The sequence below is a fragment of the Drosophila elegans genome, unplaced genomic scaffold, assembly GCF_018152505.1.
Source record: "Drosophila elegans isolate 14027-0461.03 unplaced genomic scaffold, ASM1815250v1 contig_149, whole genome shotgun sequence".
Classification (NCBI taxonomy): domain Eukaryota; kingdom Metazoa; phylum Arthropoda; class Insecta; order Diptera; family Drosophilidae; genus Drosophila; species Drosophila elegans.
The window spans coordinates 5,264,720-5,283,685 of record NW_024545513.1 but is presented as its reverse complement, the minus strand read 5'-3'; the positions used below and the strand labels follow the sequence as shown (position 1 = coordinate 5,283,685).

Genomic DNA, 18,966 nt, shown 5'->3' with positions numbered 1-18,966 from the left:
TCGATAAGACCAATATTTTGAAAACATCGATAACGTCGATGTTGCCATCAGTGTTTCTCCCCCTCTACTCCTCCCGCACTTAAGAACTATATTTGACACAGACACATTATTTTACATTCCGTTGCGATTTTTCTTAAGAATAAAGTAAGGTAAGCCGAAAAAACAATGTTCCTGCGCCGAATCGTGAAGTAAGGCGTCGCAAATTAAAGCCTCTTTTGTTGATGTGCGTGGTTTTTTTTGCGTCTCTATGTTTGCGTGTGGAGTGCAGCATTTTCCTTGAAAACCGTAAATAATAATAACGGAGACCAGCTGCCATTTATGTATTTCTTAGTCTCCTTCGTCAATTGCTATGGTATTTAAGAAAACAGTAATTTCAAGAAAAAGCCGCCATGTCTGCAATTATGTACTTCGTGAGTCTCCACCCGCACGCAAACATAGGGACGCGGCATATACATATGTAGACTCCAATACGGAGTTTCTATAACTGTTATTAACCCTTATAAACATTTCAGGCGCCAGTTGCAACGATGTTTTTCGGCGTTTATATCCCAAACTTGAAGGAGGGAACCGGAACGCAATTCCCCGGCTCCGTAGCGACAGAGCGCCCAAAGGCTCCAAATGGAGAGGATCATCACAGACGTAAGTTAAAGCGAGAGGGAGCGACGCGAGATTGTGTAGCGTTCCAGTTATTTGCCGCTTGTTGCTTTTGTGCTACTCTGGAATCGAAGGGCATGTGCGGTTCGTAGCTCGGTTCGTAGCGAGGGTATAAAGTGTACAAGTAACTCTCCAGTCTGTAGGATAGGAAGTTAGAAATGTTTTCTAAATAAAAATAAACTTTTTTCGATAATTTTCCAATGATTATAGCTTGAAATATTTTAAGATCTTTTATGGAAATACCATTTTTAAAATTGTATTTTTGCGTGCCCACAGGAGTTCTTATAAGGGCAATGGTTTCTTCGTAGGGGTTGAATTTTCGCAACCCTAGCAGCAAGCGTATTCATGATTTGAATGGTTTGTTACAATGAGGTCTGTTTCTTTATATTTAACAAGAATAAGAATTGTTTCAACGGTCCGAATAAATTAATATTTTCTCCATTTTTTATTAAAACACTAGATATGCAATAAATTTTAAATTGTTCTTTAGGGTATTCACAAAATTTGTCGTTTGTTTTCTATGCCATGACTAACTGACCATGAAGAAGTTTCCCTGTGTGTTCTGAGAATTACAAAAATAATAAAAAAGAGGCTTGCGCATTTGTCCCGCTCGCACAGTCGATTTCCTTGTCTGGGAGCGGTCTTTCGATTTAATTATAAACAACTGGTGAACAATTGCCATTACCTGCTTAATTAGATGCAACTTTCCGCTCTCGCTCGCTCACTGTCATCTCATTCCTTTCTCTCTTTAATCCAATTAAATGCGATTCGAAAACAATAACCGATTGGGGCGAGTTCATTCCACTTCCACATCCAAAACGAGACCATATCCACTTCAGGCAATCGCCAAAATGAGTGCATTACTAGGACCTTGACCTGTCAGCACTTTCCGTCTTACTTGCTCCCCTCTCCATCTTTCCTCCAGCGATCACGTCACTTAGCTGGGTTCATAGAAAATTTTCAATTTGTATCAAAATATCGCTATTGAAAGAACTTTAAATATTCAATCAGTTCATAAAACACATTTACAGTTAAAGGTTTTAAAATCAATTAATATATTTTAGAAATCTGAAATTGTTTGGTTTGATTTTTTTAAATCTGTATAAAAACATAACTTTTAATAAGTTACATATTTTGTATCTTTAAGTTTGACAATTATGGTTTCCAAATTAAAAACAAGTTTATTTTTAAAATATATAAAATTAAGTTATTAAAGCACTCTAAATATTTCAAATAAATAATAATTTCTTTTTAAATTATCATTGGAATTTTTAAATTTTATTTATAAGGCCGAAAGCATGTATTTTTAAACTGTTATTGCGGTTGCGATTGTTTATCAGTCAGTATTCCCCAATTTTTTGTAATTTTTTTAAAGTGTTATTTATACTACGAGCTGCAGAGCAAGTACCCCAAAAATTGTGTGTGCGTGTGCTTTTAGTGTCCTCAGATTCAAAATGTATGTATATACCCCAGACCCCCAGCTTTGCCGGCTTGTGTTATTGTGGGATGTGCCTGTCCCTGTTTTTTGTCCCAGTCCCTTTTACCTTTCCCCTGTCCCCGTCACTTGGCTGAAGTCAACAGTCGTTGCCCAGAAAAAGAAAAAAAGAAAAATCAAGTCGACTCATAGAATACCTTAAAATTAGAATATAGAACAAATTTTTAAAGTAATTGATAAATTAAAAATTGTCTTTGAATAATGGTTTGGGATAATTTAGAACTCGTAAATTATATAAATATTTATTTTATAGGTAGGTTACAAGTATGGAACTTCAGGTTGTACCTAATTAATTTAAAATGTACTTTACATTAAAGTAACAAAGAGTACACAGAAGAACGCGTTTAACTGTGGGAGTACCTCATTAAATTACCTCATAAATATAGGAAGGCTAAACATCACTAATTGGTGTCAAATTAATCTATTCGAAAATGTTTTATGCCTTTCCATTTGAACTTTCATACAAACAATCTTTCGCCCCCCCACACTTATAGAAAAGTTCTACATGCTAAATGTTTTTCACTTTTATCAGATCTTTGATTAGAACTATAGCCCCAAGGCTGCGGTGTTCCTCACTCCAGTTTTATGTCTGATTTTGTTTAGCTCACACATTGCGAATAGTTAGTTGAAAGTAAATTAAATTATGGCATACCCGCTTGTTTCAAAAGGTAATGGGAAAGAGAGTTGGAAGTTGGAAAAAATAAATGAAATGTTTGTATATTTGTTGTTCATACACTCCACTAGTGAACTTTAAACGGGTTATTAAGCTGCAAGTGGTCAGAGGTTTCAAGAGAGTGTATATCCAAAAATTCGATTTAAAAAGCTATAGTGAATACAAAAAATGTAAAAAATATGAATAAATAATTAAAAGAACTAAAATTTTAAAATAAAAAGCTCTCTCTAAGATCAAAAACAATTTCCTTCAACAGAAATCAATCAGATCTCTCAGAAGAAAAGCGTTTCACAAACATTTTGTATGAAATTTCACTGCAAAGTGTACTTCAAATTATTTTGACCATTGTATGTATATAAAAAAATTATTTTTTTTATGTTTAGGAGCTGTGCGACAAACTATTATTGCAAGTTAAAGAGTTTTTTAAGAAGTATACGTTTTTTAAAGGAAGTTTCCATTCGTTGCCAAAAGTCGTATGTAAGTAGTAGTAGCAAATAAATGTAAATATTTGAAATCTGTGACAATCTGAGACCAAATCTGATGATACTCCCCCGATAAGGGAGGGCCTCGGAAAATTTTGGCGGCGTTGTGCCAACAGCTGCGTCACACGCATGTTCGCCACCCAACGCCCCCTCGTATTTGTTTTGGTTTTGTTTTGCTCAACACAATTCTCGACTCGTGCTGCTTTCGCCACTCGTTCGCTATTCGCCAGGCCGATGGCGTGACCAAAAAACCAACCAGCCAGCACCTTATTTATTAATGGTTTGTCTTCCTCTCGTTGTCCACACATCAACAACATCAACAACATCAACATTGACAACATCAACAACATCAACATTGACAACATCAACGCGAAGCAGCGGACTCGCCGTTGTGGCTGATATTCACAGAAAAAACCAAGGCGCTGGACGTCCTGAAACACTACAAGGAGGCGCGCTTCCGCGAGTTCCCCACATTGGAGCAGGCGGAGAGCTACGTCCAGTTTGGGTTCGAGAGCATCGAGGCGCTCAACAGATTCGGCAAGGCCAAAACAGAAAGCAGTACGTATAATATAAACTATTATAATAATTAACTAACTATTGTATATATTTATATATAAATATATGTGTTAATTTTTCAGAGCCCATTCCGATAGGCGGTGGTGGTTACAAGAGCTCATCGGGCTCCACGGACAGTTTGTACTCCTCCTCGCCGACGGGCAGTGGGGGTTTAATGCTAGGCAGCTCACCCACTTCATCGCCTACCAGCAGTATCAGCAGCAGCATTATCATTGCCAATGGACGCCAGCAGCAGCAGCAGCAGCAGCAGCAGGACTTGTCCGGAGAACGTCCACCATTCCGGGCGCCCACCAAACAGGAACTGCAGGAGTTCCGCAAACAGATCGAAGGTGGACACATCGAACGCGTCAAGCGGATTGTGTGGGAAAACCCACGATTTTTGATCAGCAGCGGTGATACGCCGACCAGTTTGAAGGAGGGCTGTCGCTACAACGCCATGCACATCTGCGCCCAGGTGAACAAGCCCAGGATCGCTCAGCTGCTGCTGAAGACCATTACGGATCCGGAGTTCGCGCAGCTGTATGCTGGCAAGAAGGGCAGCCGCCACATGTGCGCCGCCCTCAACCGGAGTCTGTTGGACTATTATCTAAATATGCCGGACAAGGCGCGTGGCGAGACGCCGCTCCACTTTGCCGCAAAGAACGGTCATGCGGACATGGTCGAGGTGCTCATTTCCTATCCGGAGTGCAAGTCGCTCCCGAACTTGGAGGGCAAGGAGCCCAAGGAGGTGAGTAACAAGGAAATGGCGAAATGCCTCCAAATAACCAAATGGCTTTGGATTATCTTCCCCTTCAGATTATCTGTCTGCGTAATGCGCAGGCCACCAATGGGTGCATCCTAAAGATAACCATGCTCCTGGACGATCCGTACTTTGTGCCTGTGTTGAGATGCATGTCCAATACAATTCCGCCGCAAGTGGGTAAACCATTCTCGCCCAGCGATCCCCCGGTGAGTGTCCATTTTAAATATTTCCGCCGCATATTTTTGGCACATTTTGGCTAATTTAATTTAAAAATAATAGTTTCACGATGAATGTTTTGGGATATCTTCAATAGTATGAGCTTCATTTCAGTGGGACGCATACAATGAAACACACATTTAAATACTTTGCCTATTTTTTCTATCGATTAAGATACCAATTACCATTGTCAAGTCAAAATTTGTAATTTATAAACTATTTTTTTTAAACTTCTAAAATTAACGGGTTGTAAGCTTCTCAAATATTTGTCATAAACTGTCACAATTATATAAAATTTGAGTTTATATTGAAAACCAGTAGGCCAGTGGTTTAGTGGCAAATACTCCTAAATAAACTCTTCTATACTAAGTTCCTATATAAGTATTATACGACTGGGTTTTTTCTTTCAAAGTCTACAGCTTAGAATCCACTGGAGTTTCTTAGGGTAACTTAGTTATTTATTGGTTGTCTTTAAAGGTGGTAGAGATGATAACAACGATCTAATGTTCGCCTCCGAATTTTCCAGAACCTGCAGTCCAAGACAAGTCAAGGCGTGGGCCTCAGCGAGGAACTGACAATCAGCGCACTGGCTGGACCCATGCCCCGCGAAAGTGCCAACAACTTCCATCGGCGCTGGAAGACACCGCCGCGAGTCAGCAGCAGCAGCAGCAGCGGCTGCTCGCCCTTCAGCACACCAAATAAGATTAATCCCAACCTTAACCACAGCACTGAGCACGGACGCAAGCTGATGTTTAGCCCGCTGGCGGCGGCCACAAGCTCGCCGTGTGAGAAAAACAACAACAACAACAACACTGTCAAACCGCCGGCGAATTTCTTCGAACTGCCGGCCACACCCATACGGAATTCGAAAGGGGATGTGTTTACGGCATATCGCGACCCCATCAACGGCCACGACTCGTCAATGGCCGATATCTCCGGCCTCCTGGACACGAGTTTCGGATTGGGTAGCGTAAACTTGAATGACAGCTTCCGGGAGCGGAGCATTAAGAACTCGGATATCGAGAAGGGATTGGAAATGGTGGGCCGTGAGCTGGCGCGTAAGGAGCGTTGGGAGTGGCGGGAGTACTGGGACTTCCTGGACACGTTCGTAGACCTAAGCTCCTCCGATGGCCTGGCCCGCCTGGACGCCTATCTGCGAGACAGGGCCGAACGGCAGGCGGAAACAGCATGCAGCTCTGCTGCCACGTTTGATTTTGACTTGCTGGCGATTGACGACCAGCAGCAGCCGCTGCTACGCAAGGAACGGGACGAGGCCCCATTCATGACGCCATACACCTGCGTTGAGAAGTCTCTGCAGGTGTTTGCCAAACGCATCGCCAAGGTCCTGATCAATAAAATCGGCGACACAAAAGAAACTCTACTTGGCGAGCTGAAACGTCTCAAATCTCTAATCGCCAGCTTCAAGGTGGGTACTCAAATATATACATATACCTTGTTTTATTTTTGGAAAAAGACATGTCATAATATATATTTTTAAAATGCCTGCAGGCTGATGCCCGCTTCCTTAGCGTGGATTTTAGCAAGGTGCATTCACGCATCGCCAACCTGGTGGCCCTGAACGTGGTGAACGTGGCCATGAAGCTGCAGATCCTCCAGATGCTCCGCACCATGCGCGAACTGCTGGCCAATGAGCGCGGCAGGGAGCTGCATTTGGGCTGCTTGTGCGGCAGCCTACTGCAAAGTTTGGAGCAGGCCACGCCCACTGCAGCACCTCCGCCGGACTCACTGAAAACGGAGGAGCTATGCTCGGCCGCCTGGCAGACGGAGCAGTGCTGCCACTGCCTCTGGGACGCAAGTCTCAGCCGCCAGACGAGCCGACGCAAGCGCACCAAGTCGCTGCGGTCAGTGCCGTCGCAGCCTCAGTTGTCGGTATCATCATCATCGTCCACGTCCACGTCCACGGGAGGCGGATCAACCGGCGCAATGCACGTCTCGCTGAGCCTTGGTGCGCCGAGGGGCTGGCGCCGGCAGCAGAGCGACGACGAGGACAACGACAGCGACGATGACGGTTGCTTCGTGAGTTGTTTTCATGCACCGTACATAGTGTGCAATTACATTGTTTTCGTTTCTAGTTTGAGTGCAATGCACAAACGCCGCCACCGTTTGATAGCAGCGAGGACGAGAATTTCTATACGCCGCCGGGAAGCGTGTGCTCGGATCTGGAGCCGCGCTACAAGCTCTACATATTTGGGTGCGATTGTGCAATGATTCTCCCCCGATCGATACATCTATTTAACACATTGTTTATATCTATTTAGCGACGAGCCCACTAAGAGGGACCTCAATGTCCTGAATGCCATAGGCAGCGTGGACGTCGACAAGGAGACGTATCCGTTTGTCCATGCCTGGAAATCAGCCATGGAAAGCTTCTCCACCTTTGAAATGAATCTGTGAGTATTCATGTAAAGCAGTAGCACAAGCACAAATAATGTGACTTAAGTGCGCTGCTGACTATGTTTACATTTGCAAATTTTTTTAATTTTATTAATGCGGTTGGTTAAGTGCTTTTCTTTTACTTTCGTTATTTTTCTTCTGGCACCTTTGAAAAGAAAACTATCTAATAATGAGTCCTTAATTGAATTTTGATCCGAAAAAAATTGATATGAACCGAAGATACAAGCACTGCAAAACTTACTTAAAACTTTAAACTTTATATAATTTAAAAACTGCTAAGATGATATTTCTAAAATTTGGCAGATTTATTCTATATCTTAAAATGTTGTCATAAATAATTTTTTTTTTTTGTATGATTAAAAATAACTTTTTATTTTAAGTGAAAAATTGAAACACAAATTTTATTTTGCCACTTTATCAAAAATGCATGTTTTTCGAATTCCTTTGATTTATTTACTGATCAGAAATTACAATATTATAATTAATAAGTAAACTTTTAGATATTTTTAGTAATTTTTGTTCAACTTGAACTGGGTGGGGTAACCCCTTAAAGAGAATATATAGAAAGGGTCCATGTTACAAATGCTATGTCGTCTGTTGCTCCAAATTTGACTTAGTGTTAATTACTTGGAATCAATACAGTAAGGCTAATATGTTTTCGCCCCATTTCGTTGACAGCTTCCCATCGCCGAAGATGGGGCACAACTTGGAGACTTCGTTGAACAGTAGCGGGCAGCCATGCCTATTTTCCAAGAAGCTCATTGCCACGCCCAAGCTGAGTGCCGTGTGCGCCGTTGAAAGACGCAGCTCCGGGCCATCGACGTCGCCACTGGCGCCGCGCCTGCCGCGCACTCCGAGTGCCGCCCCTACGACTTCGTCACCGCTTTTGGCGTTTGCGGCAATGGCGGCGATGCCGTTCAAAACGCCGCGGAACAAGGTGCGCGGATTGTTTAGCCAATATCGCGAAAGCCGTTGCTACAACGAACTTGACTCGCCGATCGGCAACGGAAACGGTAGCGGCCCCGAATTCGAAAACAGCCAGTGAAAAGGGGGGGCCACTAGTATGGAGTACTTACTCATACTACTTACCTTACATTATGTTAACATTTTTTTTTATACAATGGAATGGAGTCGGAATGAAAACATGAAATAAAGCACAGAAGATTATTACAAGTTTTTTTTGTTGCTACACAAAAATAATAATAATTTAACAAATCACTAAACCAGATGCAAGCATTTAAAATTGATATAGAAAACAATAAAAAGCAACGATATTTCAATTAAATATTAATATTTATAATATATACGGGCTGTGTAGGACTTTAGTTTTTTTTTTTTTTTTTTTTTTTGCTATTTAAGAAATGTAAAATGCCTTTCACAATTCACAATGATATGAAAAACTAAAGTTTAATCTGCGAATTTGGATTTAATACTGGGATGTTTTTTCAACCATTTCAAGGTTGACGCTACTATTTGGCTATTAAGCTCTTTAAGAACTATAAAATAATTTGTTTTGCTGCTTTTATTACTTGATAAATCTTAAGTGCATATAGATATTTTCAGATGACTTTTATTTTATATTACCAATGTGAACTCTTGTCTTCAATAAGTCTTAAATAAGTTGCTCCGCAGCAAATCGAATCAAGTGCTTTTCCGAATAATTTCCGAATTTTTTTGTGAAGGGGCTGCTATCTGTAACTGCTGCGACTGCGACTAAAAGGGAAATAAGCGCAACAAATTGTGGCCGACCAGGATCGTAGAAAGCCATAAAGACAATTACCATTAATCACACAAAAGGACGGACAGTGGAGTGCCAGTCGAGACCCGGACGCGGGGTAAGATCGAGGCTGAAAGGAACATTCTTTGCCACCGATCGATCTTGGTGATGCTGTCTGCTGCCTGCTGGCTGCTCTGCTCTGCTCTGCTCTGCTCTGCGCGATCTGCTCCGATGCAATGCAAAACGAGAAACTGAAACCGCTCGGCACAAAAAGCAACAAAATCAAGTAAAAGAAGGGAAAGCAAAAAAATGTTTATCGAGTGCAGTATACCCATAGATTGTGCCCTTGCTCAGGGGATCCCCATTCCCATCCCCATCCCCTCGACGATACCGACCAGGTCTCGTTTACTCTCAATTTCTTATTTATGAGAGTGCTCCCGACGATGGCAGCGCGGATTCTTGTCGTCCAAAGATCTTGGATTACAATGGGTATTCTTGGGGAGCGGTGGCAGCAGGTGCAAGATGGTTGTCCTCTATAAGCACTTAGGACTGACCATTTTATCCCCTTTAAATATTTATGTACACAACAATGAAATCAAATTAAGTTTTTTTTTTAACATGTATCCGGTTTCCTCATTCAGTTACTCTTATTATGTAATTGTCTTTCACTTGAAAAGCCCTTTGGTATTTTATTTGTCAATTAAAATTGAAATGTTAATGCTCTGCCAAAACTATTTACTTAATAAATTATGTATTATCTTTTAATAAAATGTAAGACAAACGTTTACTAATGTTACAATAAAAACAAAATATATTTATGAAATAAGTTCGGATACACAAATCACGAACGAAGCATTCATTTCATTTTAGGTCCCTAAATAAGAAAAGTAAAAAGTGGTATCATGTCAAAGATAAAGTATTAATCTACTAAAAAAAATTATGCAGTGGCTTAAGATATGAACTAACATTTTGAAACATGTATTCTAAGTAATTTAAAATCACTGCGAATTAAATACTTTTTAATTAAGTTAAATATGTATATAGGTTTCTAAAACTGTTGAGAGGAAATGAGTACTGAAAATAATTAATAAGAAAGCAACAACAGAAAAATAAAAGTAAAAATGAGTACTGTAAACCATTAATAAGTAAATAATAAAAATCTAATCTAATGAAAAAAATAAAATTTTCTACAGAACTCGCCAACTAGGGATTTATTTATTTTACCTTTTTTTAACGAGTAAAATTTTTTTTTTAATCAACTATAATTGTAACAGGGTACCTTTGGGTCGCATCTCTCCGTCGAAGTTTTACTTCTTTGGTGTCTTTTACTTTCTGCTCCTCTTCTTTTGTCAACTGGAGCAGAAGGAGGGGAGGCAGAGGGGAGGGGTGGGTGCCGGGGGTCCGCAGGAGTAGCGAACAAATTTGTTGCAATTGCCGTTTCGCTCAGTGGTCGGGCCACTTTTCAATGGCAGCGCTTTGACAAATGATCACTGATAAGAAACCGCACCGGGGAAGAATATAAAAAGCGAAACAAATTGAGAGGCTACACAAAGAAAAAAACATATGTTAAATCAGCCACTTAATTGCTTAAATTGTCCCTGCCTATATAAAATTGGTTATTGTCATGAAAATTGTAGGTCACCAAAGTAATTAAAAAAAATTGTTCTTTAACTATTTCAATTGCGAATTTTTGTTTTGCACAATTGATCTTTTTTATTTGTTTATTTTTTTCTTTATTATTTTTTTCGTAAATTATTTATATTACATTGTTACATTTTGTAATTAGTTTCACTTACTTACATTAAATAATTAAAAAAACAAAATAAAGAAACAGACAGAAACAGAAAGTAACAAAATACATGATTTTTCAACGGACCAAAAAAAATAAAAGAAAAGAAAAAAATAGTGCTTCTAATATTTGAATTGTTGTTATATATTTCAATAGCCCAAAAAAAAAAAAAATACATTACATATTCGAAAATAGCTGAATTACAATTTTTCTTTATTGATGTGATTTGTTTTTTCTATGTGTAAGGGGGCTATGGATTTGGCAGAGCGGGATTTACGGGAAATTTAAAGGGGGGATTTGGCCCATAAGTGGGTCGCGATGTCAGCCTATTATCCTATAGATATCTCCCCCTTTCGCATTTTATTATTCCCAATGCAGGTGCAGCCAGCGATCCTTGGGGCTTATATAATTTATGCTAGGATCCGTTAGGATTTCCTTTAGCCCAAGATGACATGAATTTTTAAGTGGCTTGGTATATATATGTAGATATTAAAAGCAACAGCTTTTATTGTATAAATATAAATTATAATAAAAAATAATCTAAAACAAAATAAATATAAACAAAAAAACATTAAATTAATGTATGCAAATATAGCAATAAGGTGAAGGAAAAGGCGGGTAGAGGAGACTTCATTCGACTGGCGCCAGTGGACCCGATTATCTGACCACCGTCATCAGGGTCAACTCATTCCAGCAGTTCTTTTGTTCGCCCCAGCCACAAAAAAAACGCAAAGTCCCGAAAACCAAAAACCAAAAACTGAAAACTGAAAGCCCAAAAAAAAACCGAAAAATCCCATTTGTGGACTCTTTTTGTGAAACTTGAGAACACTTAGCGATAAAGGGCAAAGAGAGGGCAAAAGAGCCAACAAAGAGAGTCTGGGTCGTGTCAGAAGTTCACACAAAACTTGTGAAGTTCCTCCGATCCTTGAGTGGAGTGGCTATCCCTATATGGGGATATGCGATTTTTGTAGGAATGCAAGGCGGCGCCGGAAGCTGTTCAGACAGCCTCGACCAATTAACCAGCCATTTATCCAGCCAACCAGCCAGCCAGCCAGTCATCAATCCCACAATCCGTCCAAGGCAGCTGCATTCGGTAGCTGGACTAGCCCACAAATGCGCAGGACTTTTTCCCATAGAACCCATACCCCCAATCTAGTCGTTGGCATTTCGTAAAGTTGGAAATTTAATTTTATATGCCAATAACATTCACATTTAAGGGATATCTATGAAATATAAAATGTAAGGTAATTAAATTGTTTATTTGTATACATATACATGAGATTTTGTGCTTAAACTAAACTGATAAAGTTTTAAAATCACTTTAAAAAGTGTCTAAAAGTATGCAACACATAAGAAATGTTAAATTTTGTAATAAGTGTAAATCTAAAGTCAAATATATTGTTGCATAGTTTTAGGCATAATTTTACGTGGTTTGAAAACACTATTCGTTTCTTAGGCTAGCTAAATTCCAATAACCTAGGGTATAAAGATCTAGATAGGCCACGTTCACGCTAACTGCCCCAATTCTAGGCACAATCAGAGTCATGCAAACGGCATTATATAAACAATGAAAGGCTTTTAGGCCACGCACGCAGTCACTAATGACCCACGCATCGATTTGCATATGGACTATTCATACATGGTATATGGCACGATTGACCAAATTTCAGTCTAAATATTGGCTTCGAATCGGATGCTAACGTTCTGATTGGAAATAATACTCCGAGCCGTGGCGGCAAGCGATGTTCCTGAAACGGAAATGCCGCAATCGAAACGCCATCCGGAGACGAGGAGGCAGATGCAGTGGCAGAGCCAGAGGCAGCGTGGCCTCCAGACCCTGGTCATCTTCCGGCGCAGCCTCATCTACCAGACGAAGGAGTTCTTCCAGAACTCGACGCTCCACGGAGTGCGCTATATCGCGGAAACGGGCCGTCCCATCGGCGAGAAGTTCATGTGGTTCTGTTTCACATCGATCGGAGCGGTCACTGCGCTGGTCATCATCATGAGCCTCTGGGAGAAGTTCCAGACCAATCCGACCATCACGGGCCTGGACACGGACTTTCACAACCAGAACGTGGTCTTCCCCACCACCGTCGTCTGTCCGGAGGAGGCCTTCGACGACGACAAGTCCTATCAGGCGGTTCTCAAGACACTGGCGTGAGTACTCCAAACATTTTTAATTTTTCACAAAACTAAAGAAAAATTTATAGAAAAAAGTTTGGTCATTAAAATAGACTAAAAAGTACAGTTGTGCGAAAAGTACTTGCATATTTTTTAGTTCAGTAAGTACCAACCAAGCTCTAATTACAAGTATGGTCTGTAGGATTTTTATTCAGTTCTTTTGTCTAAAAATAATATTACCCAAAACTATAATTATTTAATTAATTTTTTATCAAGTCAAGCGGCCATCGATTGTTTTGGGTATCAGCTCCACAGAAAAAGTAATGACTAAGACAATGCATTTGCATTGCAATATAGAAATAAATAACTCATTAAAGCTAGTAAAATTTATGATAAACAAGAATACATTACATAAGATCCAGCCCATTAAATCTTTTTATATCTTTAACATATCAATTAATATATTTAAACCGATTAGCAACTACGACGAGGCGCAGGCTCAAATGTACAGTCCGTTCCTGCGGCTGCTGACCTCCTTGAACTTCGAGAACATCCGCGACGCCAAGGTCCTGTCGCAGTCGATTCCGCCGAACCTGCTGGAGGCGAACACCATCCGGCAGTGGGCCTTCGAGGGTCCCATCAGCTGCGAGAGCACCTTCGTGTCCTGCAAGTATCGCGACGAGGAGATACCCTGCTGCGACCACTTCGAGCCCATCTACACGGAGCACGGATTCTGCTATGCCTTCAACAGCCGGTTCAAGTCCACGCCCACCGAAGAGTGAGTTTCCCCATACGGAATTTATATAGCCTGGTTTTTATTTGTTATTATTGACATATTTGTACAGCGTCAAGACCGGAGCACCTCATGATCTGTACGAAACCGACAAGAAGTGGGCGCTTTTCTTTGTCCCTAACAGCACTTCGAGGGTATGTCTATTATAATTATTATTACATTATTAATTGGTTTAATAATTTTTGGTTTAATTTATACTTTCGGTTAAGTGGGGGATATCATTAAGCCCCGAATCGAAACGAAATGTTCTTAGAAAGTCGACATTGATTTATACGTTAACGCGAATTCTTAAGCTATTCGTTGAGCAGTAGCATTACAATGTTCTGGCATTAAATTGAACCAGTTTTTAAAGCTTAATAAATTAAAAGTGCACTTTATGACAGATCTTCATCTTCTCCAACGAGGAATACTTTGGATCGGACTTCAATGCGCAGATCGATTGGTCGGAGACTCAGCTGGTGGAGGTGAGAATCTCCAAAAAGAATACCTACACTACGGACGATGCCCGCCAGCTATCGATTGGCCAGAGAAAGTGCATCTTTAGCGACGAGGTGAAGCTCAAATATTTTCCCGATGCGTACACTTTCTCGTCCTGCATGAAGCAGTGCCGCATGAACAAGGCCATCAAGCTCTGCAAATGTAATCCGCCCTTTTACAAGCCCATAGGTGCGGTTCCATCAAGTGGAAATCATTAAAAGTGTTTACAAGTATGCAGGGAAAACCAGTTCGAAATGATTGTAATGGACTTTCGAAATTAAAATATTCTGTTGCATACTTTTAAACGCCTTTGAAAGAGATTTCCAAAACTTATGTGAAAGTTAAATACTCTAATCTTTGCAGCTAATGTGCCCATGTGCATGGTCAAGGATTTCGATTGCTTAGATGAGTTCAAGGCGAATATCACCAACATCAAGGACTGTCTGCAGTGCGAGCTGAGCTGCTCGAAGACTGTCTTCAACATTGACAAACTCATTAAAATGTTTGTTACTTTTTGATATAATTCATCTAAAAAGTATTTGATTTCCTACCCATTTTTCAGAGTGGACCGACCAGAGAGCACAGGTGTGCTGGTGGAGTTTCTCACCTGGCCGATCATCCGCTACAAACGTGAGGTCCTTTTCGGCTGGGTGGATCTGCTGGTGTCGTTCGGCGGAATTGCCAGTCTTTTTCTCGGATTTTCACTGCTGTCAGGGGTGGAGATAATATACTATTTCACCCTGAGAGCCTGCTGCATGGTCTATAAAAATCGGGTGAGTTATCAACAGCTATATATGAATGGAGTCGTATGCTATATACCACATTTCAACATCACAGCAAGAGCTGTACGAGATCGAGGAGCGAATCCGTCAGGAGCCACCACCCTTAATAGATTTGGGATTGAGTTTGAAATCCCACTCGAGGCCATGTGTTGGGGATGCTCCTACTTCGGCGGTGCTGAAGGTCAGACCAGCGGTGGAAACTGCAACGAATCATCAGAGAAAAAACGAAAAGGTTGGTCCATCAGAATTCTTTGTTTTAAGTGCTTGGGGTATTTTAAAAACAAATTTTCCAGGACTATTCGATCAACACAAAAAACTATTATAATACACCTAAAGTTTGGCCCGACCATGGGTATGCAAGTAATACAAAAAATCCCTGGACAACGTACGACCATTCGCAATATATGCCCTAAATCGAAATCATCGGATCAATAAACTAAAATTTTTATAAATACAAATAATAAATTGCGGCTAACGCTGAAAATGTGTAGATGCCATAAAACAAATTATTCAAATTAAAATGAAAAACTTAAACAAAAGAAAATTAAATATATAGAATAAATAAAAGTGGAGAGGAGGCTTCTCTTCGATAATGCAAACGATATATTTTATATCCAAAAACATTTGAAAAAATATTTTAAACCTATGTATAGTTGGGCTTAAAATAATGTTGTTGTAAAAAAATTAATTCTTGCTAATGAAAATAGTACCGTATAAATTTCATAACATTTACTATAACATCCCTAACCTTTGGATTTAATTCATTCCTGAAAATGTCTCATAACTTCATGAGTAAACAAAAAAAATAAATGAGTTTTTGGAATTATAGTGTTAATTTAAGCCCAGCTGTACTGAAAGTAAATAACAAATAAACATTTAACCGTCGAAGAATATATTTAGCTTCCCATGCACCAGCCGCTGCGGAAAGTGAATACTCGTATCTTGTAGTTTATTTATATATTTTTTTCAATTTATTAAAAACAATGTATTACACACATATGTATATGTGCACCAGCAATAAATAAAATCCGTTAGTGAAATACTTTCGTCTGCCGCGGGAATGTTTCGATGAATTTCGCTCCCAATTAAACTTCAACTCTGTGCTGCATACTTAGCGGCGGGTTCACTGCACCATGGTGGTGGCGATGGCGATGGCGATGGCGATGATGGATGTGGGGTTTGAGCAACTAACCGCCGACCCACCCGCAAAACTCCCATCTTCAGTTCCAACTGCATCTGTGGCTCCCATTCCGAAAACCCTAACCCAAACCCAAACCCACTGCCAAACCCCGGCATTCAGCCACAGCTCAGCAAAGGCGAAAAGCATTTTTCAGTTAACATCGTTGCTGGCTCATTGTTAATTCCTTGTAGTGCTGCCCACTATTTACGAACGAAAATGGTAGGAGGAAGCCCCTAAAATGGCCAAAAGCCTATTCTAATTGCTTACGTGCATAATGAAGCAATGGCCAGCGCTTAACTTTAAATTAACCGACTATAAAGGTTGGGTTACTCTTGATAGGTTTAAATAAATGTGTTTTAAGCTTATAGTTGGCTAGCCCCTTAATGAAATGATTTTAATTTTTTGGGCATTGTTCTGTAAAGTTTTTCAAATTTAAACTATGTATAATTGCTACTCAAGCAAATTGAAGTCGAGCTATTGAGCATAAAGGTTGGCTGGCACTGTAATATATTGTATTAATTATGAAAAAAACATGCCTTAAAGTATTAAGTAGCTAACATTGCAGCACTGATGGGACGTAGAAAGAGAGAGAGCGAGTGAGTGCGGAAGGGAGAAAGCGCGTTAGACTCCGAATACGGCCAACAGGTGGAGCGTGGGTGGTGGTCGCAGTTGTAATTGCAGTTGTAAGCCGCGTAGTACGCAGTGATGTCTGCTTTTCCGCTTTTGCAGGGGTTGGGTGTGCCGGGTGTGTGTTTTCCCGGCAGCGCATTCAATTTGCCCGATTTCCCCCCACCATTTGCATATTTCTGTGAATGAAACCGCCGCATAGTTTGTATTTTTTTTCCTCACTGGCGAAAAAAGAGGCGGTTCCATGGCTAGGATTAAGATGCAACGATCGCTTTATGACCCCCGCCGTCAAGGATTAAAAAACTGTGCGGAATTTAAAGGAAAAAATAAACTAAAACAATAAACAATAAAAAGTAAATAAAAAGAAGTCAGCGCAAGTAAGCCAAAGAAAATAAAAAACAATTAGTGCCTGTTAACTGTTAACGGGCTTGTTGACAATGCACACACGCCCACAAATAAATAAGAGCACATTCATTCATGGATTCACGGAAAAAAATAAAGTCAAGTCGAATTCTATTTGTTAAGACTGAAGACAATATATATGTATAAAAAAAAAATCATTTTAATTCTGTTTCTATAGAGCTTTACTAAACTAAATCTTAACATAAGCCAAATATAGTATAACATGGTCTAAAATTATTACAACAAATAAACACAATAAGTATTATTTTTCAGTTTTTTAAGAACATTTAATAGAATTTAAGAATTTATGTTTCTTGGTATTTACGTCAGTGTAATCGCATGCATAAATAAATTTAGCAAAGTTAATTGAAATAAGCGAGCTGAGAGCTATGTTTGCGTGCTTAAAAAAAGGAAAACAAATTTTCAAATCTTTTACCCTTCTCCTTTCTCCCCTCTTTCTGAAAATTGCGCAAAAGGGGAAAGAACAAACAACCAAGCAAACAAAAACACAAACACACACAGGCTCTCTCTTTCGAATTCCGTTTGAGAGCTCTTGTGTGCTTGATTTTCGATTTGCATTTCTAAAATGGCCCATAAAAGTGCTAAAACTAATGAAATCGCTTTGATTCAGTTGATGGCCATTGCCAAGTTGTTAAAAAACTAATTAAACAATTAAGAAGTGGCTGAGAGAAAGGTGTGGGCAGTTTTATTTTCAGCCTTTTTTTGAAATTCAACGGTGATTGGCTTCAGGTTTTCTTCCAAACAAGTTTTTAAGTTGAATCAGACTTTAAAATTATCTCATTTTTTGTATTTAATAACAATATTTGCAAATTGTTAAAAATTTAAGTCCATCAATAATACATAATACGCTTAGTCTAAATTCAAGTTTATTGTTCGTTTTGTTTATATTTCAACAAAAATGTTGACCAACGTGCTTAAAAAAGAGCTGCGCTTAATGGTAGCATAAGTGCTTACTAATGACGTATACGTAATATTTATTTATTAAAAATGGGAAATAGTTCACTAAAAAAAAAACTGTCTTTTAAAATAACGTTTTTATTAAACCACAAAGGAAAAAATAAAATTGTTTAAATTTTTTAGGAATACTAAAAAATAATTCTTGTAATTTAATTACGTATACGTAATGTATTTTTTCATTACAATTTTATAAAGTGGCTCGAACAAATTTTTATTGCACTTTGTACTGTGTGTGCCTAAGTGATAAAAACTAAGTTGAAAAAACAGGCGGTGTAAAATAAATCTAAATAAATTTAGCCAGGACAATGGCAATTGCTGAAATGTGGCTTGCGGATACGCAATGTGCCAGAGGCACCGGAACCGGAAGTTCTGTGCAGTGTGTACTAGCTTTAACAGAAAATTGCAAACACCCCACGAAACATGGCGGCAAACAAATGAGCAGACGGCGGTGGGCGTGGCGCCTTCTGACAGGCAGCTTAATTAAGATTGCGAGGATAATGCAGAAATTAAGACACAAAATGCCACGAAAAGAACGGGCGAAGTTTTGCAAACGCCAAAGTTTTCGCCAGCCAGACGCAGGACGAAATACATATATTGCCATGATTTTTACGAGTAACTTCGATTTGGAAATGCCAGCAACAAGCTAAAGACCACAAAGCATTCTATAAATTTATTGAACTAAATCCTTCGAACGCAGTGCACACAAATGTCACTAATAAAGTTTATGGTTTCCAGGAAGAAGAGTCAAAAATATTTTATTAGAAGCAAGAAAATAGGGAACATCTAAAAAGTGCTTCTGAAATTTATACCTACTACAATTATTTTTTTTTTAGTTCTCTTAAAAAAC

The 18,966-nt window shown here is 39.5% G+C and overlaps 2 protein-coding genes across 3 annotated transcripts; both read left to right on the top strand.

Annotated features, from left to right (window-relative positions):
• Positions 1-38: 38 nt before the first annotated feature.
• Positions 39-8,420, top strand: LOC108136312 (ankyrin repeat and LEM domain-containing protein 2 homolog). 2 transcript variants are annotated; one of them, XM_017257410.2, is made up of 10 exons: positions 39-149; positions 513-639; positions 3,683-3,862; positions 3,943-4,607; positions 4,676-4,828; positions 5,365-6,264; positions 6,348-6,875; positions 6,932-7,050; positions 7,118-7,249; positions 7,932-8,420. In XM_017257410.2, the coding sequence occupies exons 2-10, from the start codon at positions 528-530 to the stop codon at positions 8,296-8,298; spliced, it is 3,156 nt and encodes a 1,051-aa protein (XP_017112899.1). In that variant the 5' UTR covers positions 39-149; positions 513-527; the 3' UTR covers positions 8,299-8,420. The 2 variants fall into 2 exon arrangements, with proteins under 2 accessions (XP_017112899.1, XP_017112897.1); XM_017257408.2 differs by having other exon boundaries at positions 3,680-3,862.
• A 3,905-nt stretch (positions 8,421-12,325) lies between these two features.
• LOC108136185 (sodium channel protein Nach) lies at positions 12,326-15,937 on the top strand. The gene is made up of 8 exons (XM_017257183.2): positions 12,326-12,916; positions 13,359-13,658; positions 13,726-13,807; positions 14,057-14,339; positions 14,514-14,652; positions 14,713-14,923; positions 14,988-15,164; positions 15,226-15,937. The coding sequence occupies exons 1-8, from the start codon at positions 12,519-12,521 to the stop codon at positions 15,343-15,345; spliced, it is 1,710 nt and encodes a 569-aa protein (XP_017112672.1). The 5' UTR covers positions 12,326-12,518; the 3' UTR covers positions 15,346-15,937.
• Positions 15,938-18,966: the final 3,029 nt, after the last annotated feature.